At 37.3% G+C, this 26,565-nt stretch overlaps 1 protein-coding gene across 1 annotated transcript in view; it reads left to right on the top strand.

Annotated features, from left to right (window-relative positions):
* Nucleotides 1-25,919, top strand: part of LOC127663059 (AF4/FMR2 family member 2-like) — a 245,911-nt gene extending 219,992 nt beyond the window's left edge. The window contains exons 11-21 of the mRNA XM_052154466.1: nt 1,687-2,733; nt 3,803-3,918; nt 5,932-6,187; nt 6,321-6,457; nt 6,698-6,761; nt 8,447-8,583; nt 9,252-9,323; nt 12,685-12,778; nt 13,093-13,142; nt 18,364-18,590; nt 20,594-25,919. Of these exons, the coding sequence (XP_052010426.1) occupies nt 1,687-2,733; nt 3,803-3,918; nt 5,932-6,187; nt 6,321-6,457; nt 6,698-6,761; nt 8,447-8,583; nt 9,252-9,323; nt 12,685-12,778; nt 13,093-13,142; nt 18,364-18,590; nt 20,594-20,715 (2,322 nt within the window). The 3' untranslated portion in view covers nt 20,716-25,919. The remainder of the gene's footprint in view (nt 1-1,686; nt 2,734-3,802; nt 3,919-5,931; nt 6,188-6,320; nt 6,458-6,697; nt 6,762-8,446; nt 8,584-9,251; nt 9,324-12,684; nt 12,779-13,092; nt 13,143-18,363; nt 18,591-20,593) is intronic.
* The last annotated feature ends 646 nt before the right edge of the window (nt 25,920-26,565 follow it).

Raw genomic sequence — 26,565 nt, forward strand, 5'->3', positions numbered from 1 at the left:
TCCTCCCCCTTGTTTTAGTACCAAACACTACTGACAGCCTTGTTAATGTCTTAAAAATCATTAGTTTACAATTTTCTGTGAATTTTGAGGATACATTTTTCAAAATATGTTACTTTCAGCAAATGTGTGTACATCTCAATTGCTGTCATTAAATTCCATGATGTGTATATCAGCATTACATTGACTATCCACCACCCTGCTCTTCAGATATGATTTTGGCATATGTCATTGAAAAATAATAGTGGTAAAACACTAGTTACAAAAACGAATGATCTATGCACGAAATAATTATCTATAATACTACGAAAAGTTTGAATGTGTATTAGTCATTGGTCTAATATGACAGCTGTTCAGTAAAAATATTAACTAATAACAGTTACGATGTAAAAAAATATATATAATTAAATATATATAGGATAGAGAATATAGGCCTGTGATGTAGCCTACAATAAACCTAATGTATTCTAAACATGACGTGCACACAGAATAAAATATATTTCAATCTGTTAAGCAGTCGGCACCTCTGAAAATAGCCTTCTTAATCAGCAGATTAAAAAAATGCCATTCATTGTCTAAAATAATAATTTTCTAAGCTACTTCATCAAAAGCATACATTTGATGGGCAAAATGTACATGTCTACATGGTCACCAGAGGCGGCTATCTTACGCTTGAAAAAGCCAGCTCAGTGGGAAAATAACTTACAAGCACACACAGATTCAGAGAAGACTCAAATGTGAAAACATACGACTTTCACGCCAATGTTTCGGAAATCCACTTCTATCAGGAAGGCTCGCAGATTTGAGGAAAGTTTTAGATTACATATATTTGATGAACACAAAACAGTAATATAATGTCTCTTTTTGGTGTAAGCACCGTTTGGCAGTCCAAAGTTGTTGTACTCAGAACCATCAGATCCTGCCAGAGACAGTGGGCAGGGATGAGGAGCCTACCCCCATGCAGGACAGGAGTGGGGTGGTGGTGGTTGCCGTGTTAGCACACTGAAACAGCAATGTGATAGATTGTGAGCAGACTTATAAAGCAATGGCTTACATGTGATTGGCTAGGACTTACCTAGCTAGCTGATGTACAGCTGCTAGTCTTCCCTCTAGAACTATGCTGGGCTTACATTTCCCACACCACCACCAAAGTGATTCTATAGCTACTTTGCTGGGTTTGTTTGTCTAGCCAGAGGACATTTTCCAGCGTGCACTGCGAGTGAGAGAGGGAAGAAGCACGTGCAGCCTGAGGCGCAATGAAACTTTGGAGCTGCTACAGATATCCTCTTTTTTAAATATATTTGTATTATGAATTATATTAAAATGTGTAACACTAGTATGACAGTAATTTAAGTGCAACCTCTGTAAAAATATAAAGTTAAACGTAAATGTGTAAAAAAAAAAAAAAAAGTTTAATGGGGGGGGAAATATTAACCGATTAGTAATTTAGTGTCGACTAGCACCAACAGAACCATCTAGTCGACTTGTCTCGCACATCTCTTGTCAGTGGCATATGCGACTGCTGTTGACTGTACCAAGAAAGTTTGTGCTTACTGTGCTGATGACAAATCTGCATCATGCGCACTGTGCACAACAAGGCATGACATGAAGATAAATGAAGTATACCCTAGCCTTAAGAGCTGTGTGCACAGTACAACTCAACTAACATTTGTTTTCTTCTTTCACCAGCCTGAACCTCCATCGACAAACAAGTGGCAACTAGATAAGTGGCTAAACAAAGTGAATCCCCACAATAAAGCACTAATTAGCACACAGTCAGACAGTCATGGGCTTAACAGCACTCAACTGGATGAAAGCCAAGCCTCTGAGAACCAGAGCTCCAGCAAAAGCAAGCCCAGCACAGCACTGGCACCAGCAGACACCAAGGAGAGAGCTTTGCTTAGTCCCATCCGCGAGAAAGCCAAACCCAAGACATGTCAGAAAGCTCCAGACAGCAAAAGCACCAAGGTAAAATCACCAGCCTCAGTGGAGCTAGCACCACCCAGGAGAAGCACTGGCAAGAAACAGCCCAAAAAGGTTGAGCGATCTTCTAGCAGTGAGGAGCACAACTGGCCCAGACCAGGAAACTCAAGTTCGACTCCAAAGGAAAAAGAGCCTCCGCCTTTAGAACCACCCAAACCTAGAGGCAAGGGCCCTGGAGTCAAGACAGCTCCTAGAAAAGAACCTCGGACCACTACAACAAATGTTGCACAGACCAACATCACACCAGTTCCAGATAAGAAGAAGCACAGAGGTCCCAACAAGATCATCCCCAAGTCCAAGGAGTTCATCGAGACTGAGTCGTCTTCATCCGAGTGTCACTCGGACCCTGAAGAGCTCTCCAAGGTCCAGCTTCCCTGCCCGGGTCCCAACACAATTAGCTTGAAATCTAAGGATTGCAACAGCAATATCCTGAGTGTTAGTAGCCTTACCAGCACAAGCTGCACCTCGATTCCTGACCCAGGTGCATCAGATCTCCTGGAAGAGCCTCTATTTTCCCCAATCCCCATTGTACAAAATGAACTTTTATCACCACTTAGAGACTTTGAGGACATCAAGTCACTTTGGGTTAAGATTGAACTCAGCTTCCTGTCACGGATCCCGGGGCATGATCCCCCTGAGCCTCCCCCGACCAAGGCTGAGTGTCGGGAGGTCAGTGTCAAACACAGGCGGCAACAGTCACCTGCGTCCATCCCTGCAGAGAAAAACCCAAGTAAATCAAAGAGGAAACACAAGGCAGGTGTTCAGAGTTCTCAACATTTTTCTTGCTCTATAATTATGAATTCAGGTGCTGCAATAGCAATATTATCAGACAACTTTCTTAATTACCTTTCTCAAGGGCAAAACTGTTATAGCTCATGGATTGCACCTTATAGGCGTGAAACCTACAATTCATTACCAGACCAGAACTTTAACGACTGTACTACACCAACCAGCATTATTATTTGTGTTATAATAAGTCACTAATGTCCAATGTCATGTTAAAATCATGGACTGGTCTCCTAAAATTCTGTCAAATGAAAATTCTGTCATTATTTACAGTAGTCTCCCTAATTTAGCTCCCAAACCCAAAATATTTCCTTTCTTTTGTGGAACATGTTTTAAAAAGTCACAAATGGTTTATTTGCCAGTGTGAAAGTAAATAGTGACTCTGAACAATCAAGTTAAGACAAAATGGACACAAAAAAAAAAAAACCCATTATAAAACCACAGTAAAAGTAATTTATACTACTCAATACGATGCACTATATTCCAAGTGATCTTATGTGACACAATTCGCTTCATGCAATGAACTGAACGAAATTTGACTCCACTCTCAAATCAAATTATATGAATAAAGTGTTTAAATCTAATATGGGCTACGTTAATAACATCAAACTACATTGGTTCTCATCATGTCTTGTGACCAAATGTGCAACATGATGTTCTTCCTTTTAAAACAAAACACATTTTACCAATTTTGCTTGGGCATATTGATGACAACTCATGGATCACCACTTGCAGTGCTTGAATCTACAACCTTTTAGTTATCAGCCCATATATGTAACCTCTACTAGGTTACCAACAACTCAATTAACAGAGCTAGACAGTATAAAATGCACTTGAGGGTTGCAATGTCACTTCAGTGATATCCTGTTTTGAGGGTTGGTTTTCTAAAAAACAGATTAAATGTAGTAATGGAGTCCCTGGATTATAAAGGATGCCAGGTATAATTCTTGTATGTTTCGACACTGGTATTCATCCTGCCAAACTACATTATATATTAAATTGAGGATTGTGTTTGTAAACTTTATTCTCTCTGCAGTCTGAGCACTGTGACGATATAAGTGGAGGCAAGAAGCTTCGGATTGACAAAGATGCAATGCTACTTCCTCCTTGTATCTCACCCATACATAACCACAAGATCCCCAGCACAAAAGAGTGAGTATTCAAAACAAACTCATGACATGATGCTTACATTATCACATGCTACTGAGAGCTCTTGTCAAAAAACCTAAACAAGCAGTTAGCTACTACTTGTTTTGTTTTTCTCACCGTGTCTTGTGCATTTTACCACTTATCAAAGATTCTTGTTAGATTGCATGAAAATGAATATTAAATGAGTAAGCCCTGATAAAAAAAAAATCACATTTAACCAGCCAAGTTGATGTGCTGGTTTTAGGGGGGTCGTCACAGACAACGACCCCAACAGATATGGCAAACCTGGAAATATAAGAACATTTTTAATTTGTGTTTGGGTGCAAAATGGTCTTGTCCAGGCCTGGGAATTTTTTTTTATTTCATATATATCAAAAACTATATTTTACTATTTTTTTTTCTTTTTCAAATGTAAAACATTTCAGGAGCTAGATATTGATCACAAGCCATAGTGATATCAGATTTCTACAGTGAATCGTTCTTTTGAGTCGATTCCTTGCAATGAATTCATTAAAACAGTTCACAAAATGGTCTGAATGATTCATTAGCAAATTGGTCTGAATTTAAATTGTGTATCCAGTAATCAAAAACACCTGGAAAGGTCATGGGAATTAATTGGTAAAAAAAAGTGATAACTTGTCAGTTGGTCAGGCTGGGAGACCAGCTTAAACCAGCTTAGATTAGGAAACCAGTTGACATTGAATTTGTTTTTTACTGTGAATTTCTGAATGTCTCATCATTAAATCCACTGAAATACTGCTTACAAAGAACCTGCAGTGTTTTACTTTACTTTAACATATGCTTCCAGTGTCCCCTGACGTTTTCACCACATGTGCACGAAAGCACACAGCGCAGAGATTTGCCAGCTCAGCTTAGCAATTCGCTATCGGAGAGGGAGCAGCAGGTCTACCTCCAAACTCGACTGTCTGCTTTGTCCCAATGCATTAAAGTAATTTAACTCTGACACCAGCACAATGGCTACTGCTAATTTTAGATTTTCAATTAGTGTCAGGACAGGCTAAAGCCCATCAAAGACACGTGTGACAGAGGTCATATGCTCTTACTGTTCGTCTGAGTGCCCAACGCACTTCGACAGGAATAACGGCAGAGGATCTTGACAATAAGATCAGCAGCACTACGCTAAAATATTAGCCTTCACTAAGATCTATTACTGGAAGTGTTTAGCACTGTGGGCTATTTAGTGTTATCACCTGCTCGGTGTGTTTTAAATCAGCTCATTTCAGACAGCCCTAAAGCTCACACCCCGCATTCACCCTTTTAATTGAATTAGAAAAGCAAAGAAGCCTTTTATTTAGTGTTGTTAACTGATGAGACTCATGTTTTATAGCATATTTTCAGCCCAATAAACCAAGGCAAAGATATGCTGCGGTCTCAGTGAATTTTTTTGGTTAAGGTTAAGTTTAGAAATGTAGGCACTTCAATATGTAACTGGTCCATGACAAGTTTGTGCACGTGCCACCTCTCCTATATTGCTCTAGAAAAAGAAACAATAGGAACTGAATATTTTGATTTGTCTTAAATGCCTAACTGTCAAAATATGAAAGAAATAAGAGTACAATAGAGTATCAAATATTATTAACAAAATAATAGGCTGGGGACATGTATAAAATAATATACGTAACAGTGAAAAGCTTTTCTCTTTAATTAGGGTTTCGTTTCATGCTGAGATGCAACATAAGTAGACAGAGAGAAAAAACACATTCAGTGTGAACGGCCCCTACATTAAGTCCCAGAACTGGACATACAACAACAGTCTAGGATTGACTTGATCCATTTCTAAGCCTTTTGCAGTTTCTTCAAATGGTTCACTCTTGTATTCCTTGATGCTGTTTGACATTTGAACAATGTTCAGTTGCATTGGCCTGACAGATTTTTTCCTTGTCTAAGTGCTCTTTGATCACCAGAAGACTTGTTGGTCAGCACTGTAGAGGTTTGAAGTGTCCTTCAAGTGCTCAGACAGAGACCTTTAACATTTATTTTGTTTCTTCTGCAAAGTTCATTGAAGAAACAGCCTCGTAAGAGGAAGGAAAAGCTGTTACCGCCTCTATTGTCGCCACTGTCAGACGAGCTGGTGGGCCGCCAGAGGAGGAGCAGTGAATGCAGTTCCATCAGTCAAGAGGGAAGCACCTCCACTGGCCCCAGCTTACTGCCCTCCACCCGAACAATACCTGCCTCCACCTCATCATCATCATCATCACACAAGCACCGCAAAGTAGAGAACAAATCCTTCTCCCATGCCAAGACCAACTCTGTGAGTCTTTGGATGGATGGATTGATGGATGGATGGATGGATGGATGGCACAAAGAGAGTATGGTTTGAATGGGCAAGCACCACTCAGTTAACAGATGCTGATGCTATTTGAGCTGTACCTTTCCTGTTACAGGAGGAAGATAGTCACAGTAAGCCATCCAGTGTTTTCCATGGCAATGGCCAATCGGACACAGGCCTCTGGTCAAACCCTTCTGCAATGTCCATGGAGCACATTGAACCCAGGAGACCTAAACTCACATTTAATAACATGTATGTAACAGCCATGTGATCCTTGTATGTGCAACATTAGAGAATAATCAACATATGTATTTAGATTGTATAGTATAACGTGACATGGAGTGTATATGTTTAAATGTTTTGCAGATGTATCAGTTTTAAATTAATTTACTGTATACTGTATGTGCAATGCAATGTACATGAATTTTATCATGGACACCAAGGTACATCAGGTTTATGTTAACCTTTAATTCGCACTTTATATCCTTACAGTGTTCACAATGCAGATTACTACATGCAAGAAGCCAAGAAGCTTAAGCACAAGGCCGATGCATTGGTAAGCCTCAAGATATTTACATAATAATTTTACATGCACAAAAGTTTTTATACATGAAAACACAAATAGACTAATTAAACCATAAGATAATTCTGCATTTGGTAAATTCTTGAAAAGATTCATAAATATAAATATATACTTTTTACTGTATATACAGGGTTTTAAAAAAATTATGGAAATTCTTTGGTCATCATGTGTGGGGACTCTATATATAATAATATTCATCATCATTATTATCATTATTCATAGTTTTGCTTAACTAAAAAATATCTAATTGATTATAAACTGCTCTTTGTGAGTGCAATCTCTATAAAAGGATGTATCCAGTAATTACAATCAACTGGAAGCACTTGCAAATACATTGGTCAAAATGTGTGGACACCCTGAAAATTTGGTATGCAAATGTAGCACTGAGTGTGACGTTGTTGAGATGTCACTCTTGAGGAGAAACATGTGAGATAAAACGTGACATTTGCTCAGGGGAATCATCTGAAAAAAGGGAGACGTTTGCAAAAACCTCTATTTGCTTTCCATCTGCTCTCACTGAAGTCTAAGTGAGATATTAAAGAGACATCTTTTGTGATTTTTCTTTCCTATGGGAAGTTAGCACTCAGCTAAATAGATGAAAAATCTCTGCTGTACTGCTCTTAACTATATGGATGCGTAACCCATTCGTGCAACAGAGAACCATTAGCAAGCCGAGTAAAAGCTCACCTTTTATAATTGAAGACTTTCCAGTTTAGCCGGGAAAGAGCCCTTGTGTCTGCCCTTAGCATTCATAAAGCCGAAGCTTTGTGCAAGATTTACAAAACAGACTCCCGGCCCCCAAATAATTGGATCCAGGCAATTATATCTGGAAACATTGTCCATTATCGCAAGTTACATCCCTTCTGTCATAAATCGGTATGACGATGTATAGGCCTAGTCATGAATACAAAGTAAAGGGAATTGATTGCCACAGTTACAAGGGCATAGAGGCAGGCGTGTAATGAATCCCGGGTATCCGCTCGACTTGTATGGACTCATCTCCAGAGGTGCCATGAGGCAAATGGTCAGTAAATCTATTTTACACTCCTATGGAGATGAGATGTGCGCTTATTGTTTGTGCTTGTCTGAGGAGTAGGATGCAGGCAGGTTTTTGTGGGTAGGCGTAATGTTTTAGTACTATTGATTAGTTAGTTTTTTGAGAAATGAGATTAAAGACTTAAAGGTAGCCTTTATGAGGCTGTGCCGATTAGTCAGGATAAAAAATGCAATGCTATTTGGAAAAGACAAAATGTACAGTAAAACAACCCCTCATAATTCTTTGTCACACAAAATAAACTGTCCTGATTCATAAACATGTCATGAAGTTGAAAGTACAGTTGCCCCTTAAGTGTTTGCACACTTAAGATACACTTAAATCTCTATGAATGTCATTGCATCAGGGAAAAAAATATCAAAATAAATGACATCTGCAAATAAATGATGCTAGACCAAATAATGCTTTGACTCAAAGAGCTTCATAAAAGCCCAGTGCTGAGAATTACCTCTGCCAAATGGTTGTGTTTTCCGCAAAGATTATATCTATTTTAATAAACATCTTTATGAGCTGTTTACAAAAGTTTTGAAGCTTTGAAAATGAACTTAATTAGCATAATTCTCTCAGCCTCTAATGCTATTTTGGTGAATTAATTGCTTCACAGATGGACAAGTTTGGAAAAGCTGTGAATTACGCCGATGGCGCACTCTCGTTCATCGAATGCGGCAACGCCATGGAACGAGACCCATTAGAGGCCAAGTCCCCCTACACAATGTACTCAGAAACTGTAGAGCTCATCAGGTGAGTATCCCTCCCTCATGGAGGACCTTTGTTCGTTTTATAATTGAAATTCAAAAGATGAAATACCGAGCAGTTCTTACCAGTAAGAGACACCATTTTATTGGCATCAGATGCAATGAATATAGATGGGCCTTGAAATTCCTTGCTGTGTTCTGAAACTTGGCCTTTGCTGATTGAAATATGGAGTGTGTTTCATTCATAAGTGGTCATCCCTATGCCCAATTCCCTTTGAAGACTTTATCCTTCCACTTCAAGAGCATTGCAGGGTGAACAGTGTGGGGCATTGGAAACTCACCTTTTAAATAATTTTTATTGGAAATTCAGTTTGAAGCCATCTTACAGCATGACTATCATGATTGTTCTCCCTTTGAAGTGCCCCCCAGAGGCATAATTCATCCTATTTGGAATGCAGGGATGGTGTCAATGAGAATTGTGATTAGTCGCTTTGACCGGTTGTTCTCAACTGGTTTTTGCTTCAGGTCCTAGATTTTACATTAGACATCAATTGGTGACCAAAGTATGAAAATTAAGTAACAGTAAGCAAAAACGTCCTTAAAAATCAAACAGAAAAGTTTTAATAATGCCATGAGCTACATAGGCCCAATAATAAGCAGAATTATTAACATAACATAGGCTAACATTTTTCTGTCTATCTTGTGTACTTCCAGGTACGCGATGAGATTAAAGAACTTCACCAGTCATTCCGCCACAATAGCAGAGAAGAAGCTTGCTGTACTGTGGTAAGTTTGTCTGAACAGATGCCTCATCATCAGCATCATCCATATTTGATTTGATAGAATTCTTGCAGTTCAGTGTTAGGTGTTCACAAAGACAGTGATATGCAGCAACAAAGGGACCTGAAGTCATTCATTTTCAAAGAGAGTTGGTGATTTAAATCAGCATGAGTGACAGCGACCAGCGTTATGTCAGATTTATAGTTTACGCAAGTTAACTAAAGTTCACCCAAAAATTAAAATTAATAATTTACTCATCCTCATGATATCCCAGGTGTGTATGACTTTCTTTCTTCAGCAGAACACATTTGAAGAAATATAGAAAGATATCTCAGCTCAGTAGGTCCTTTAAATGCAAGTGGATGGTGATCTGACATTTGTAGCTCCAAAAATCACAGACAGTCAGCATACATTTCATCCATATGATCGTTTTTGGTACAGAAAATATCAATATTTCAGTATTTTGTGACTAAATCATCGCTTCCTGTAAGCTTTAAGAGAGGGCAGAGTTCACATGGTCTCTCGTGTAGCGTATTCACGTTGCCATGTTACGGCCGTAATCTCACGTTCTTCTCTCGGTTGAGACATCCAGGATAAGCACACAAACACACCATTGTGAGTAAAGAAACAGATACAAATACAGATCTAAATCAAAACCAACAAAGCTTCTGTTCAGCATTCCTCCTACTCGGTTGTAAACAGCGCTTCTCTTCCGGGTCTCGTGTCTCATGTGCCAACATGATTACGTCACACGTGCATACCGCTGCTGACCGGAAGCAATTGTTAATAGTTTAAAAGTACTCAAATATTTATTTATTTTTTCGCAACAAAAGCAACCGTGTCACTTGAGAAGACGTTAATTTAACAGCTGGAGTCATATGGATGACGTTTATGCTGACTATCTGTTCTTTTTGAAGTTTCAAAAGTCAGATCACCATCCACTTGCATTTTTAGGACCTACTAAGCTAAGATATTTTTCTTCAAATGGGTTTATACACACCTGGGATATCATGATGTGAGATTTGTATTTTTGGGTGAACTAGCCGTTTAAGTTTGACAAATAATGCACTGTCCGCTTGAACAGGCTTAACGTGATACTGTGGTGGTAACAAACCTGAGTACTCAAGAGGGTGAGAGAGAACCTCCAAAAGTCTGTGCCATTACAATGTGTGTGTAAAATTTTTAGGCACTTGTGAAACATGTTGCATAGTGAGGATGTCTTCAATAATAATGACATAAATAGTTTTCCTTTAAAGTCCAGTAAAGATAAAAAAGCTAAAACAATATTTGGTGTGACCACCTTTGCTTTTAAAACAGCACCGATTCTCCTAGGTACACCTGGACGCAGTTGTTCTTGGTTGTTGGCAGATAGGATGTTCCAAGCTTCTTGGAGAATTCGCCACAGTTCTTCTATTTCGGCTGTCTCAATTGCTTCGGTCTCTTTATGTAATCTCAGACTGACACAATGTTCAGTGGGGGGGCTTTGTGGGGTCATGACATCTGTTGCAGGGCTCCCTGTTCTTCTATTCTAATCTTTTCTATTTGCAAAAGTAATGTTTGGGAGTCTAACATTTATATTTCGTATAGTACTGTAAACTGCTATAACTATGTTGATTTTAATTGACCTGATCAGCAATATTCTCTTCAAACTATTGCTCTTCCATGTCCACTATAGCACACCTTACAGCAACATTGAGAATGCAGTGTGCATTTGTTATGAATTACAAACACATTCTAGAATGCAAAAATGCAGGAAATCGACCTTGTGTAACTAGAAGCATCTGCTCTCCCTTTCTTGCGTTATGTTTGGACCTAAAGTGGTGGATCTTAGCCAGAATTGTCTGCAATGTGGGCCAGACTTTATACCAATTACACATCAACTGATTCCGTGAGACTAGTGCAGTGTGTCTTTTAGGGAATTTGACTTTCAAGACTTAATTTGCATTTACTGTGCTAATACAACACAACATGTATGGAGAATGAATCTGAACAAGTGTTGCCTTCTGCCATGATTTACTTAGATAACCCAACTGATGTGGTTATTTCTAAGAAATGCAGTACACACTAGGCCAATCTACAAAGGCATCAAGGGTGGTATATAAAACTTCACCACTATTCCCCCAAAACCATCAAAAGCTAAATCCAGCTCTTTGCTCTAGCAGCCGGTTAAATCTCCTCTCAGCCATCACTCGTCGACAATCATCCGTATCTGGGAGGAAGCTTTAAAACACTGCTAAAGCACTTAATCAGCTTAGAGTGGATCATTATTCCTGTATTTCATTAAGCTATTACGGGATAATGAAAGATTTCCACATGGTGACGGTGGAAACATATTCTCGCCCAGATAAAAGCTGCCCGTCTCTGCCTGTCTGTCACGCCGCCGCTTGTTTATTTTGAATGTCAAGGTTAGTTTTGCGCTTATAGCGGGATGACAATCATCAGCGCAGATTGGATTTCAGCTGCCAGTCTATCTGGCTTGTTAATGAAAGCCATCTAGCAGCCGAAAGGAATTTTCAAAGACTGCCGCATTTATGATTTATGAACCTGGGTTGATGACATAATGCAGTTTTGTTGATGTTAAATACATTTAAGAGAGCTGCTAAAACCTGTTCATTTTCTGACTTCAGATATTAGGCCAGTATAACCTTTACATTTGGACCTCTGATAAAGGGACATGTTTCATACCCAATTGAAGACATGTCAACAAATGTCAAAAAAGACCCTGACCCGGTTTCTATAATGGGCAGACAATGTTTATATATTAAAATGACTTCAGTGGTCAGGTTGCGTCAGAAATGTGGGGAAGCTAGTTTTGGTTTCATGGGGCAGAGCATATGTCCAAAGCATCTGGTGTCTCGCAAGCATACTGTTGAAAGGTCAATCACCCCATGAGACTGGCTGCGTTTTCCCCAGTGTTCATATTGATGCATAGTTGTGATGGCTTGTTATGATTATAGTGTTGTTGTTGATCTTGTTGTTAACAAGGCATAAATTATTTTGACACTTAAACTGCACTTTAAATGTATGAAATTTATTGCTTAGCTTACAAAATATCAAACCAGGCACATTTCAAGTTTTAGTGAACATTTAAAGCAATTGTGGGAAATGGCCAAAAATAAAATAATTTAGTTCTGAGAAAATGTCACATAATTTGTTTGCAGATGCCACTTGGTTTGATATATTGATATCTAATGCAATTAAATTCATTTAAGTGTGGCTTAAGTGCTCAAATACTATTTGGCAGTCGCTGTTTATTGCCTTATGAAAACTTATGATGCTACGTTAATAGTTTTAGCTGCATCTTTTAATATTAATATACATTAACTGGGCCTTGATTGAACCATAATGATTGTTTTTCTTTTATTAGCAATCGCTGTTTGTCACTTCTGTACTTGCGAATGTTCAAACTGAAGAAAGATCATGCAATGAAGTATTCACGCTCACTATTGGAGTATTTCAAGGTAAGACTCCAGTCTTCATTTTACATTCAGCACAAATGAGAAATGCTGCTAGTCTTCGGCTCATCTAAATTGACTTCATATTTGTTTGAATAGCATGTTCTCATTAAATTTGCATGCAATTATTTAATGCAATTAATTATTTTGGTTAGTGTCCAAATTAGTACCATCACTTATGTGTACATTGTTAAATTGTAGGCTCATTATGATTAATAGTGTTTGAACATTTTCATCAGATGCAGCTATTTGCTGTTGGCGAATATATGCTGTTTTTGAATGAATAATGATCTCTATGTTCATTTATTTTTTTCTTCCAGAATTCTGCAAAAAGTTCCCAAGCACCTTCGCCGTGGGGAGCCAATGGAAAGTATGTTCATTTTCTTCTTCTCATCCATTTAGATTTATGCTTATGCCTGCTTATGAAAAGATTCCATCTTGCTTCAGAACACCCCTCTTTACTGGGATAGTTAATCTAAAAAAGAGAATTTCGGTATGTCATCATTTACGCACCCACATGATGTTCCAAACCTGTTTGACATTCTTTCTTACATAGGACACAAGAGTTATATTTTTGAAGATTTTCCTGGTCACTCTTTTCTACATAATAGAATAGAATCCTTTATTTTTGGTCACACATTATACACACAGTGTATTTTTTGCATATATATACACAGTGAAATGTATTAGTTTTCACATATCCCAGCTAAGCTGGGGTCAGAGTGCAGGGTCAGCCATGACACGGCACCCCTGGAGCAGATAGGGTTAAGGGCCTTGCTCAAGGGCCCAACAGTGGCATCTTGGTGGTGCTGGGGCTTGAACACCCAACCTTCTGTTCAGTAACCCTGAGCCTCAACCACTGAGCCACCACAGGTGAATGCTACAACATGTGCATTATATTCTGAGTCTACTGAAGCCATGCAGTAGCTTTGTTTGAGGAATAGACCAAAATTTGTCATTAGACGCAATTATGGGGGTTCATGATATAGTTAATGAATCATTCACAATTTCCAATTTGTGAAGAAATATTTTTTTCAATCTTTCAATGGTTGATACAATTTAAACGGTCTAATTCAATTTCAGTCTGTTCCTCACATATAACTATCATATGACTTCAAAAAACGTGAAAATATAATGCATGAGTCATATGGACTGCTTTTGTGATACCTTTAAGGTGCTTTGTGTCATTTTGGAACTTGACAGCCCTAATCATCATTAACTTTATTATATGGAAAGTAGTGGCCCGGATATTCTGTAAAAATGTGCCTTTTGTGTTGTACAGAATAAAGAAAATCAAACAGGATTGGAATTAAATGATTACTGAATTTTAATTTTGGGTTAACTTTCTCTTTAATTTTTCTCTAGCTGTCAAGTAAGAAAGAACTAGAGTGTGAGATATGAAATTTCAGTAATGGTTGCTTGGTATCAATGAAAAGACATGGAGAGGTGAACTTTAGGAAAACAGCGTCCCTTTCATGTCAGCTCCATGGCAACAGTGTGTCAATGGGGCAGTCTAGTGTGAGAGGCGCTGTGTTTTACTTAGTGTGTGTGTGCGTGCATGTGTGTTTCTGATTTGGCCACTAGCTGGACAATACTTTTGCCCAATTTTCGACTGCCAACCCGCCTGTCAAAAGCAATTAGCCTCACCGGCCTGGCCCCTATAGGTTTTATGTTAGCAATAGCATTCTTCTATTCCAGTATTTCCCAACCAGCTCCATTAATAAGGCTCAAGTATTTTATCAACAACAAACAATAAATATGTTCCTTTTATCTCTTATTATAATGGATATAACTTTAATTATCACATAATATTACAACGGCCATTATTTATGTGTAATGATTTAATTTGTGGTAAAAACATCTGCAAAATTATTATATATGGAAGACAAAATCCTTAAAATATGGGTCATGTTATATTATTTAATTACTGTAGATTTGTTTTCAGATTCACATTTACCATGTTATTGCATATCGACTTATTTTGTTTTATTTCCGAAATGGAAAGGGACTAAAATAATTACATTAATTATTCATTTATCATTAGTGGGTTTTAATCAATTGACAGCCTTAATATTTTATGTCATCATTTCTACTTTATAGTCATCATTTAATTTACATTTTATTTTATGCTTTTAAGTCATAATAATATGTTTTATGTAACAATGACATAATAATATGTAAAATGATATGTAGGCCACACAATAATAAAACTATTTGACCTGACAAACAAAATTTAAAATTAAGCCATGGACATTATAACGAATTATTTACTTTGTGGTATAAAAACAAAAAACATCCACATAGTGTTGGTTACATATGGAAGACTAAGTATTTAATATTTGAGTAATGTTATTATTACTGTATATGTTAAATGGTCTGCACTCAGTGTCTTGCCCAAGGGCACTTCGGCATGTGGAGTCATGTGGACCAGGAATCAAACTGCCAACTCTGTGATTAGTGGCCAACCCATTCTACCACCTGTGCTACAGCCGCCCTGTGTATTATTTTATTATTGCAGATTTGTTTTGAGTTTAGTGTTTAAATACCCCATGTATTTTAAAGCAGACTGAGAAATACAGAATAATTGTTTGTTACTTTATAATAACTTGTACATATTATTTTGTTATATACGCGAACTATAGTTTTGGAAAGTCGTTTAGGACATCTAATTGTACATGACACGAGTAATTTTTCCAACAATTGTTAGCAGATTGTTTCACTTTTAATTGACTATATCACAATACCAGTGGGTCCGAAGTTTACATACACTAAGTTAACTGTGCCTTTAAGCAGCTTCAACAATTCCAGAAAATTATGTAAAGCCTTTAGACAATTAGCCAACTAGCTTCTGATAGGATGTGTACTGATTACATATTGAAGCAACATCTCAAGACATCAGCCAGGATGTTAAAGCTCGATCACAATTGGGTCAAAATTCCAGCAACTTATTGTGAGAAGCTTGTGGAAGTCTACCCAAAATGTTTGATCCAAGTTAAATAATTTGAAGTTAAAGCTACCAAATACTAACAAGGTGTATGTAAACTTCTGACCCACTGGAATTGTGATGAAAGAAATAAAAGCTGAAATAAATAATTCTCTCTACTATTATTCTGACATTTCACATTTTTAAAATAAAGTAGTGATCCTAACTGACCTAAAACAGGGAACGATTAAATGTCAGGAATATTGAAAAACTGAGTTGAAATATATTTGGCTAAGGTGTATGTAAACTTCTGAATTGATCTGTATGTACCATAAGGCAATCTGGGCCTCATCTTAAACATTTCAACACCCAGTAAACCCAAAATGATAAATAAACAACTCTCAAATCGAAATCTTTCCAAGTACCCCCTCGAACCTGCCCAAGTTCCCTGGTTGGGAATCACTGTTCTATTCCACCCATACCTGTAGTACAGAAGCTGCAATCAACACATCTATCCTCAACCTCATCCTTTACCATCATGAATCTTATTCGCCTTTTTTACTGTGGTCTCCTCCCTTTACTGGAGTTTATTTTTGCAAAGCCCTGAAACCCACTAAGAATGGGCCTTGCTTTTGACAGGGTGCATAATTTAGCCAGCGAGAGTTGAGTGCATTTTCATTTATCAGTGGATTACAGACCATAGAGCCAGATTTGGTTGTAGCACTAAAGAGGCTAAAAACTATATGTGCTGATAGATGTCTGGAGGGGAAACAGTGTCTGTGATTTTGCAGCAGGAAGGCTACAGGTTATTGTTGATAATGTACTGTACAGATTACAAAATTGAAAAAAAGAGTTGTTGGGTAAACATGAAGCAAAAGGGCTTTGTTTAAGTCTCTTTGGTCTTTGACATATTACCACACACAACCTTTACTGATAATCTAAATGTTAGAATATTGTACTGAACGTATACATAAACTTAAATATAACAATGCTGAACATTCAAGTGGTATTCATGTGATAAGTTTCAAATGTCAAGTAATTATTATGTGATTATAACTGTGATACAACAAAATCACCACCAATCAGAATATATTTGATGCTAAATATACTGCTATGTGGAGCTGGATTTTGAAGATTTCACTTAGGGTGGGGCTAGGAAGTCAATCTAATACTTAATAATCAGAATCAGCTTTATTGCCAGGTATGCTTACAAATATAAGGACACATACACATCTTGGTGGCAGGGGCTTCCAGTGCAAAACAATACAATACAGCAACAAAACCGAGATAATAAGTAAAAAAAATAAGTAAAAAAATTAATACAAATAATAATAAATAGAAATAGAATAAGAAGAAAAATTGAACAGAAAATAAAGTATATATAGAATACACAATATAAAAGACTAAACTGTGAATTGCACATAATCTTTGCTTAATGGGGCAGTTTTAACTGTTCATGAGATGGATAGCCTGAGGGAAAAAACTGTTCTTGTGCCTGACGGTTCTGGTGCTCAGAGCTCTGTAGCATCAGCCAGAAGACAAGAGTTCAAAAAGGTAGTGGACAGGGTAAGTGTGGTCAAGAGTGATTTTTCCAGCCTTTTTCCTCACTCTGGAAGTGTATAGTTCTTGAAGGGAGGGCAGGTGGCAACCAATAATCCTCTCAGCAGTCCGAACTGTCCTCTGTAGTCTTCTGATATCTTATTTCGTAGCTGCACCAAACCAGACAGTTACTGAAGTGCAGAGGTCAGACTCGATGTCTGCTGAGCAGCACCTGTGGCAGGTTGAACTTCCTCAAATGGCAAAGGAAGTACAACCTCTGCTGGGCCTTTTTCACAATGTAGTCAATGTGGGTCTCCCATTTCATGTCCTGTGAGATGGAAGTGCCCAGGAACCTGAATTACTCCACTGCTGTCACCGTGCTGTTTAGATTAGTGAGGGGGTCAGTGTTAGTGTGTTCCTCTTAAAGTCCACAATTATCTCCATGATTTTGAGCATGTTCAGCTCCAGGTTGTTTTGACTGCACCAGACAGCCAGCTGTTCAACCTCCCTTCTGTATAGGCTCATCGTCATCTTGGATTAGGCTGATGAGGCTGATGATACTGGTGTTGTCTGCAAACTTCAGGAGCTTGACAGATGGGTCTTTGGTGGTGTAATCATTTGTATAAAGGGAGAAGAGTAGTTGGGAGAGCATGCATCCCTGTGGGGCACCTGTGCTGATTGTACAGGTGCTGGAAGTGAATTTCCCTTGTCTCACTAGCTGCTGCCTGTCTGTCAGAAAGCTGGTAATCCACTGACAGATGGACGTGGGAACAGAGAGTTGGTGCAATTTAGTCTGGAGAATAGCTGGGATGATGGTGTTGAAAGCTGATCTGAAGTCCACAAAAAGGATCCTTGCATATGTCCCTGGTTGGTCAAAATGTTGTAGGATATGATGCAGTCCCATGTTGACTGCATACTCCACAGACCTGTTTGCTCTAAAGCAAATTGGAAGGGGGTCTAGAAAGGGTCAGGTGATGTCCTTTAGGTGGGCCAACAGCAGTCTCTCAAATGATTTCATGACCATGGACTTCAGGGCGACGGGTCTGTAGTCATTAAGCTGTTGCCATATCCATATACTGAACTGCTTTATTCATGAGCTGATTTGAATTCCTCATCTGTCTCCATCCAGGAGTACTGGTACCCCGTCTCCCATGTCCCTAAGTCCATCCCCCGTCAGTTCCGTCAGCAGCAGTGCTGGAGTGATGGGCTCGTCCTCTTCCTCATCTGCCTCTGGAAGTGTGGCCATTCCCCAACGCATCCACCACATGGCAGCCAGTCACGTCAACATCACCAACAACATCCTGCGCTGCTACGAACACTGGGAAACCGCTGATAAGCTGGCCCAAGAAAGTCAAGGTAAGATGGTGTCAGTATTATCTTTTTAGCTATTTAAGGTTGGAACACTGTACAGTATGTAGACCCTCCTTTTTTCAAATGTTACCAATCAAATTGATCGTTTTGAGGCCACTAGAGGCCTTAGAGTGGAAGTAAACAGTAGAACTGAGTGATATATTGAATATTCATGATATATTGCCAGGGATTGAGCTGTTGATATACAATTCTGCAACACTGTAAATATCACAGTTTAATGTTGATTACCACAAAAATTTATTTAGACTTGTCACTCCTTTTCTTAAAAAAATAAATAAATAGCAAAAATCGAGGTTACAGTGAGGCACTTACAATTGAAGTGAATGGGCCAACTTCTGGAGGCTTTAAATAAATGTGAAGCTTGTAATTTTAAAAAAGCACTTAAAAAATTAAAAAACATAAATTCTTCTGTTAACTTGCGTATTATTTGAGCTGTAAAGCCGTTTAAATCATCATTTTACAGTCATTTTAGCGTTTTAGGTTTTTTTGACATTACATCATCATGGAAACGAAGTTGTAAAACTGGCTATAACTTAACACAGAAAAGGTTAATAAGTGATTTTATCACACTAAAATCATGTTAACACGCATATCTTTCATGTCTTGTGGCTATACTTTTGAAATGGAGAGTATTTTAACGTTGGTAAATTAGCCCCCATTCACTTCCATTGTAAGTGCCTCACAGTAATCCAGAGTTTTGCTTTTATTTTTTTAGAGGGATGAGTAAAAGTACATTTTTGTGGTAATCAATATTGTACCACAATTGCTGTCGATTGAGCTTAACTTGTATTGTACCTGGAATATTCCAATAAGACAAATGCTTTAATGGAGTCTCTTGAACTAATGAGTAATAGAGTTGCTTAGTTAGATTTATTTCAGTTCAAACTTACTAAAATCTTTGTTTTTCCAATATCACGCAAAAATTACACAGATGAATAACATTTTTTAAGTTAAACTATACAGAATGAAGGAAATGTGTATAATTCTTTATTGTTTTATTTGTGTATATAAAAGAAAATTATGAAATATCATCCTTTCTTGTGTTTATTTAATGTTAAATAGTATGGAAGACATGCTTTGATTGTATTTGTCTAGTTTTTTTATTATATTTTATATATTTTTATATATTTCTTACATGAATTTGGAATATACTTGGCTAACGTGGCTTTTTGGATGATCATCTGTCATCTGTTTAAAAACAATCACCCCTGTAGTCATTTAATAAATATCAAGACAAATATAACATATCTTCAAAAAATCTAGATTTATTTAGCTATATTGCCCAGCCCTTCTAAAGAGACAAAATTACTTATCCACCTACATTTTTGGGCTGTTATATCTTGCATAACAAAACAGTCATTTTAAACAAGCAGTGAAGTGAAGAATTGGTTTAAGAAATTCTCCCACTTGCAGATAAATATCATTCATCTTCTCTGTCATATATGTCTGTATTATATAAGAAATACCTATTTTGCACTTGCAGCATTTAGCACTGACTCAACATTTGATACGGACCACCAGAGAAATTGAAAAGCCACTATGCTAATTGCATTTGAGATGTAATGTGGCTTGTTGTTTCCTCTGGAGAAGGTTAATTAAAACACTCAGAGGCCCAGCATGTTGCATGCGGTCTCCTCCACCTCTCTCAAATTTCCCTCCTCTGTGCCTTTCCTTGAACTGGATGCAGTTTGAAATTGTTTGGGCACAAGCTTTGGTCAGAATGATAGCAAGATTGGATAATTATTACTATATCAGCTGTAATGTAGGTTCCTGGGGTGTGTACATGACTCTATATTCATCCTTTTTTTTAATTACCACAGTCATTAGAAGGTGTCAGTGATGTCATCAGATACTTAAGTCAATTATCTTCAGTCTAAACTTAAAACAATAGATTTTCAGTGCAACCCAAGAGCCTCCTATGTAACTCCTATGTTCACAAAGTCTCTGTATTTCTCTTTCTCTCTTCTACATCTCATTGGTTTTGACAGAGTTCTTTCAGGAGCTGGACTCAGTAATGGAAATGTTGACGCAGCACAGCAGTATGACAGAACTGGTACGCTACATACGCCAAGGATTGCACTGGCTTCGGCTGGAGGCCCATTTGTTATAGTGCTGGCACTTCCACTGTGCTCCGTCTCTCTCTCTCTCTCTCTCTCTCTCTCTCTCTCTCTCTCTCTCTATTCTTCTCTCTCACACCCTCTTCCCCACCGATCATCACTACCTCCACCATCTTTGCCATCTCCAACCCTCTGGAACCCTGAGGGGCGTCGGCAGTTAACCAATAGCAAGCCTAAGAACTGTGAGTTATACCCGAGAGGGTGCTGTGTCCTGGTACCAGCTTTGATTCCTGTAAGGAATGCATCAGGAACATCTTGCGATCTGATGCAGAATGTCACAGACTGGTGGACCTGGAAGGAAGGAGCGGTGTTGCATCATCATGTAGTTTTAAGAGAGTCCAAACTTGTGCATCTGTTACAAGGACAGAATCTGCAATGGTAGCAGTGGGTTAGTTAACAAAGTTGTCAAGCAACTCAGCTAGTTGCATCTGAGTTGTGGGCTAGACACCAGGCAAATCAAATTTGCTATGTAAGGCAAGTTAGGCCAGAACATACGTCACGCAAGCACAAAAACGCAGCTCTTTTTTAAATTGAACAAATCAAATTGACAGTTATCCCATCAACATGCGCTACCCCATTGTCTTTCGTTGTTGCACACTGACTCCGTGCTTATATCTGCGTCTCCTGCTGAATGTGTTTAGATGCGCTCTTCAATATGGAATAGCCTTTCTTTCCCACAAACCTTTCCCACAAACCTTCTTTAAAATAGAAGTCGAGAATAAGGCAGACACATATAGACTAACAAATATTCACCATATATTCACAATGATTTGGTTACTTATGTAATATTGTGAATAGTGCTGTTTAAAGTGACTTTATTTGATTATAGGTATTCCCAAAAACCTATTAGACTAGTTTTGCGATCCCTCTTAGTCTCCCAGCACTCAAGGGGGTAGATGTTTGTGGCATTAAACAACGCATACTTGCGTTGGTTGCATTATGAATTGCGCACACATTTCGGAACACACCAACTCATTACTCAAGCTTGTGTACTTTTATGTGCTTGTGTAGAATATGTTTTGTGCCTTTGCCTTGCACGATTGAGATGCTCGGAAATGAGGGTACATTTTAAAGCAGATTAAATGAGTTATTTAGAGCTCATACTCATCTCAGTGGCATATATTCAACCGTTCTCCAGATCCATATGTATCCATTTGAAATTCTGCTAATCTGTCAAGGCTTTTGTAATGACTGTAAGGGACGGTTATGGTAGTCAAAGGTATAGCATTTTCTCAAATGTCACTGTCTTTCTATTTTACAGCACTATGACAGCTGGTATCAGTGTGAGAAGTATGATAGTCTTGTTGGCATCACTCCAAAGCTGCATTCTCTGAGCACAATCTCAAGTTTGCAGTAGCTGATGGGAGATTTCCCTGTGCAATTAACTTATACATATGCACATATGACAGATTGATATCTCTGCTAGAGGGTATCTGAGTATCTTAAAGATTTTGTTTTCCAATATGTACCATAATGACTGTGTTGTATATGACAGCTACTTTAACTGTTTGGTGTTTGTTCAATCTTGCATGTTAATGCAAAGAGGTAGTCGGTAGAACTGAGAGAACTATGTCATGAGCACTATGAGGAATCAATGTGTTTTGTAAATTTGATTTGGTTTTTATTTGATTTTATTTTTTTAAATTTTTTTTATTTCAGCATCTTTAGTGCTGTATTGGTAGTGTTTAACATTAACATTGTTATCTATAGAGAGTTTATTAATTATTGTACTTCAAACTCATAACTACATTTTTCTATGTCCAGAGAAACTCCTGAACAAAAGAGGTCAACATTTTTTGACCTATGCGATTGAATATTGTGATGAAATCACAAGCCATTTTTATTCAAAAGAGAGTTTTCCATGCATAAACTCTTTACTGATACATTTAATGTTAAATATGAGAAATTGTTGATAACCTATCGGCAAGATACAAGCATTTTCTCCTTGCTGGTCTGTTCATACATGTAGGTATATGAGAATGTGTGTGCGTGCATGCGTGTAGCAGATTTACAATGGCCGTGTATTATATAGCTTCATATATGTGTCAATCTATCATGTGAATGTCAGTATGTGAGCGAGAGACAGCAGGGATGTATGCGTGAAATAGACATTTCACAAAGATTATTCAAAAGTGCCTGCGTATCTAATGGAAATGTATTAAGAGTCTATATTTAAGAATGACAATGGATCTGAATGATTTTCCATACCATATTGGTATATCCAATTTTTCTGTTTTCATAACATGACTGTTTATTTATTTTATTTTGTAAAAAGGCGTTTGTGGAATCTATATTGGCTTTAACGTTCAACTTTGTGACAAGTCTATTTTTCTGCTCTGATGATGATAGAAAATGACTGAAAAGTGAATTACATCAATTTAAAATCTTAACATATTGTACAGCTGATTTTCTATATGCGTTCTTCATTATGGTTGTTTCCAGACAATTTTCTCATAACATAGCAAGAAGTGCTTACTGAACTAAACACTGTAGCACACCAATCATAACTAGCAACACATAATACATAGAGTAATATACAAAAAAGTAACTTATACACAAATTTAGCATAAAGCAAAAGTTTTTTTGGAAGCCATTTTTAACTTACTTCGATCCAATGGCAAAAAGTATCTTTATGCAAAAATCTAATTATCCTTCCCACTACAATATTACCAGCTGTTATCTTACTTGTATGGAGTCAGTTTTTAATTTGTGTTGCTTTTCCGGCATCTGCTGCCGTGCTTGTTTGAGTTATGCCAGTCTGGCAAAGAAATCTGTGCCCCTCTGGCATTTCATCAGAAACAAGCAGCACTGACTAGCTCTAGCAGTGAAGTAAACAACCTGTTCTGCCTATTAGATGCACCTCCCGTTTGTCTTGAAATGAAAAACAAAACAGATATGCTTTCTGGAGCCTTTTTCTGACTATATACAAGCTATTTTTGACTTGAAAATAAAGGGTGATATGTTGAAAGAGCAAGTGGAAAAATAAATTTGGTGCAATACCATTACACATTTCATTTACTTGTTTCTAAAAACTATTAATAGACTACATTTGAACAAATTCTGGTCTATGTGATTGTGTTGCTAGAAATTGGTTTTGTACAATGTACAGATCAGAGGTGGAAACATTGATCCAATCATTAAAATGGCTTATCCCTTGTGTGGATGTTAAAATGCAATAACACAATATTTATGCCAAATTTTAAATTGCATAAGCTAGTATTGGCATATTCAGGGAAAGCTGATGTTTAATTGGAAGTAATGCTTTAATTATAAAGGGCATTGTGTGTGAGTCAAATACGGGCCAAAACAGAGGGCAAGTAAATATTTACTTTTACTACTTAAAATGATCTAACATATTTTAAGATTGCATTAAGAACAACAATAGATTTAGTTAAGAACAACAATCTTATTTCACTGCTGAAATTATTTAACAAATCAGGTTGTCCATAGAAGTAATACTGGGACATGTAATATGATCAAGGGGTGGAAATAGATTTTGTATTATTTAAAAAGAAATTTGTATTACATATTAGAGGTAGACTGATGTACTGGTTTTACCGATTAATCGGTGCCGATAGTTGCTTGTTGGCAAATAGTTGGAAATATCATTACTGGCAAAAATCTATGGTGATAGTTGCCGATAGTTTATTCATTTCAAAATAATTGTCCCCGATGTGTTTCAGGCTTGTTTATACTATTGTACATTTTTTCTGGTTATTTGGGCCCATCATAGTAAGTAAAGAATAAGATTTGTTTTTAAAACTATCAGCCGATTAATTGTTTTACCCACCACATTATTTATCAGTATCGGCAAAATCCACTATCGGTTGACCTCTATTACATATGGCAGCACATACTATACATTTACTTAAAAACTGTATTGTACTATAACAACATGAATCAAACCTGGTGTCTCAGAAAAATATTGCTTACATCAGCCATTCAGGCCTATTAACACAACTAGTGCATTTGCAAAGACATGTTTACAGTGTTTTTAACATTTACATTTGCTGCCATACCATTCTGACCTCTGCTATTGACAAAGCTTGTAGGTGGTTTTTAAATGTGAATGAAAATGTATTTAGCATTTACCCTGCTGTCTTTTTGAGGTAGCTTAAATCCCTTTGATTCTTTGTGCTTCTCAATGAGCTGTACTACCATGAAAATACCCTATCAGGAAGAACAATCTCCAATTAAAGTAGGCTCAGCTGGAAGCATTCTATTTGCTCTGCAAATTAAACATGCAAATAAGACTTTGTTACTGAAACAAAAAAACATATCATGTCAGTCAATTAAAGATCTTTCAATTCCCACGCTGATTAACAGACGCTATTTACCACGGTACATTTAAAAGAACTGGCAATGTCACTATGGAACACAATGCATAAAAAGGACTTGTATTAAATGTGAGCACTTCTCTGGTTATATCATTGCACCGTATTCATATTTTTGAGTAAAACTTGTCTACTGTCTGTGGACAATAATGTCATTGTATTTATTTAATTGCACTCGTTACAAAGTCAGTTTCTAACTTCATCAGAGATTTCCTTTATAAATACCTTGTTGCAAATGCCTTGTTACCAGTGTAAACTGTAGAGAATCAAAGATCGGTTATTTAGAGTCTTGTTCTGTCCAGTTTGTCTTTCTCTGTACAGTTTAGAGTCGTGCACCATGATTTGTCCCTTTGAGATCGTAATCACATCAAGGCTACCCATCCAAAGCTTTGAATCTATGAAGATAAGCAACATATCTCGTTCCTATCATGGCATATGAGTCAGCCTTTCTGCTACAAAATCCCATTTTCAGTTAAATTACCACCTGGAGAATCATGTTCTTGGTTTTTGAATCCGAATGTATAGATGACTGAAGCTACAATGGATTTCTTATACAAGAAAGGTATTTACTCAACAAGGCAATACTTCTTACTTAAGGTGGATTGTTAGAAGCCATTAAAGTAACCAAATGAAAGGCAATGTACGGTATTAAAGTTCAATGGTGGCATAATGTATTTGAAATGACGTGAGCAAATCTAAAACTGAAATTGGAGCAAAGTCCCAAAGAGCAGTTCATCTTGAGTGAGCCTTATAGGAAATGATAGCATTTCCGTTCCTTGCGGATTTAGAAAGGCAGCCATTTAACTGTTATTTAAGTCAATTTTCAAGGTTTCACTTCAATGAAATATGCAAAACAGATTTCTGTGGGGTGGGGTGGGGGGCGGGGGTCATGGCTAAGAATAAAGTTTCTTACAAGTTTTAATGCAGCATGACTCTTTCTACAAATTAACGTCATAATCAAAGTTGGGTTTGATTAATACTCAATTTCAGAGAAGTCAGTATTGTTATATAGTATGTTAAAGACATATTTAAACCAGTCAAAAACATTTCTGTGAGACTCTCACTTTATAGAAATGCCTCAATGCTACCTATTGCCTAAAAGAATGTTGGTTTGACGTCAAGAAAGAGCAGGATTTTTACTTTTAAGTAAATAGCCTTTTTCTTACGATGGTACTGACTGTAAGGATGGACAGAGCTGTACACATTAATTACAATGACAGAAGATTTCAATGTTCTGGCATGCTGTAGAAGTTTTGTTTTCTTTGTTTTTTTGTACAGAGCAGGTAACCTGCAATGCTTTGGATTTATACATTGTATAGTTGTACGAATTCATTTTAAAATGCCATATGCATCCAAAAAAAGAAAAAAGAAAAAACCTTTCTGCCTGGTTAGCTTTGTATTTCAAATGTGTTGCACAAGTCCAGCAATTTTTTTATTCTACTTTTTTTGGCTATTGTATGTTTATTTTATAATAAAACTGTCAAACGTAATGAACAAAATTGAGATGTA

This window comes from Xyrauchen texanus, chromosome 23 (genome assembly GCF_025860055.1).
Source record: "Xyrauchen texanus isolate HMW12.3.18 chromosome 23, RBS_HiC_50CHRs, whole genome shotgun sequence".
NCBI classification, from domain to species: domain Eukaryota; kingdom Metazoa; phylum Chordata; class Actinopteri; order Cypriniformes; family Catostomidae; genus Xyrauchen; species Xyrauchen texanus.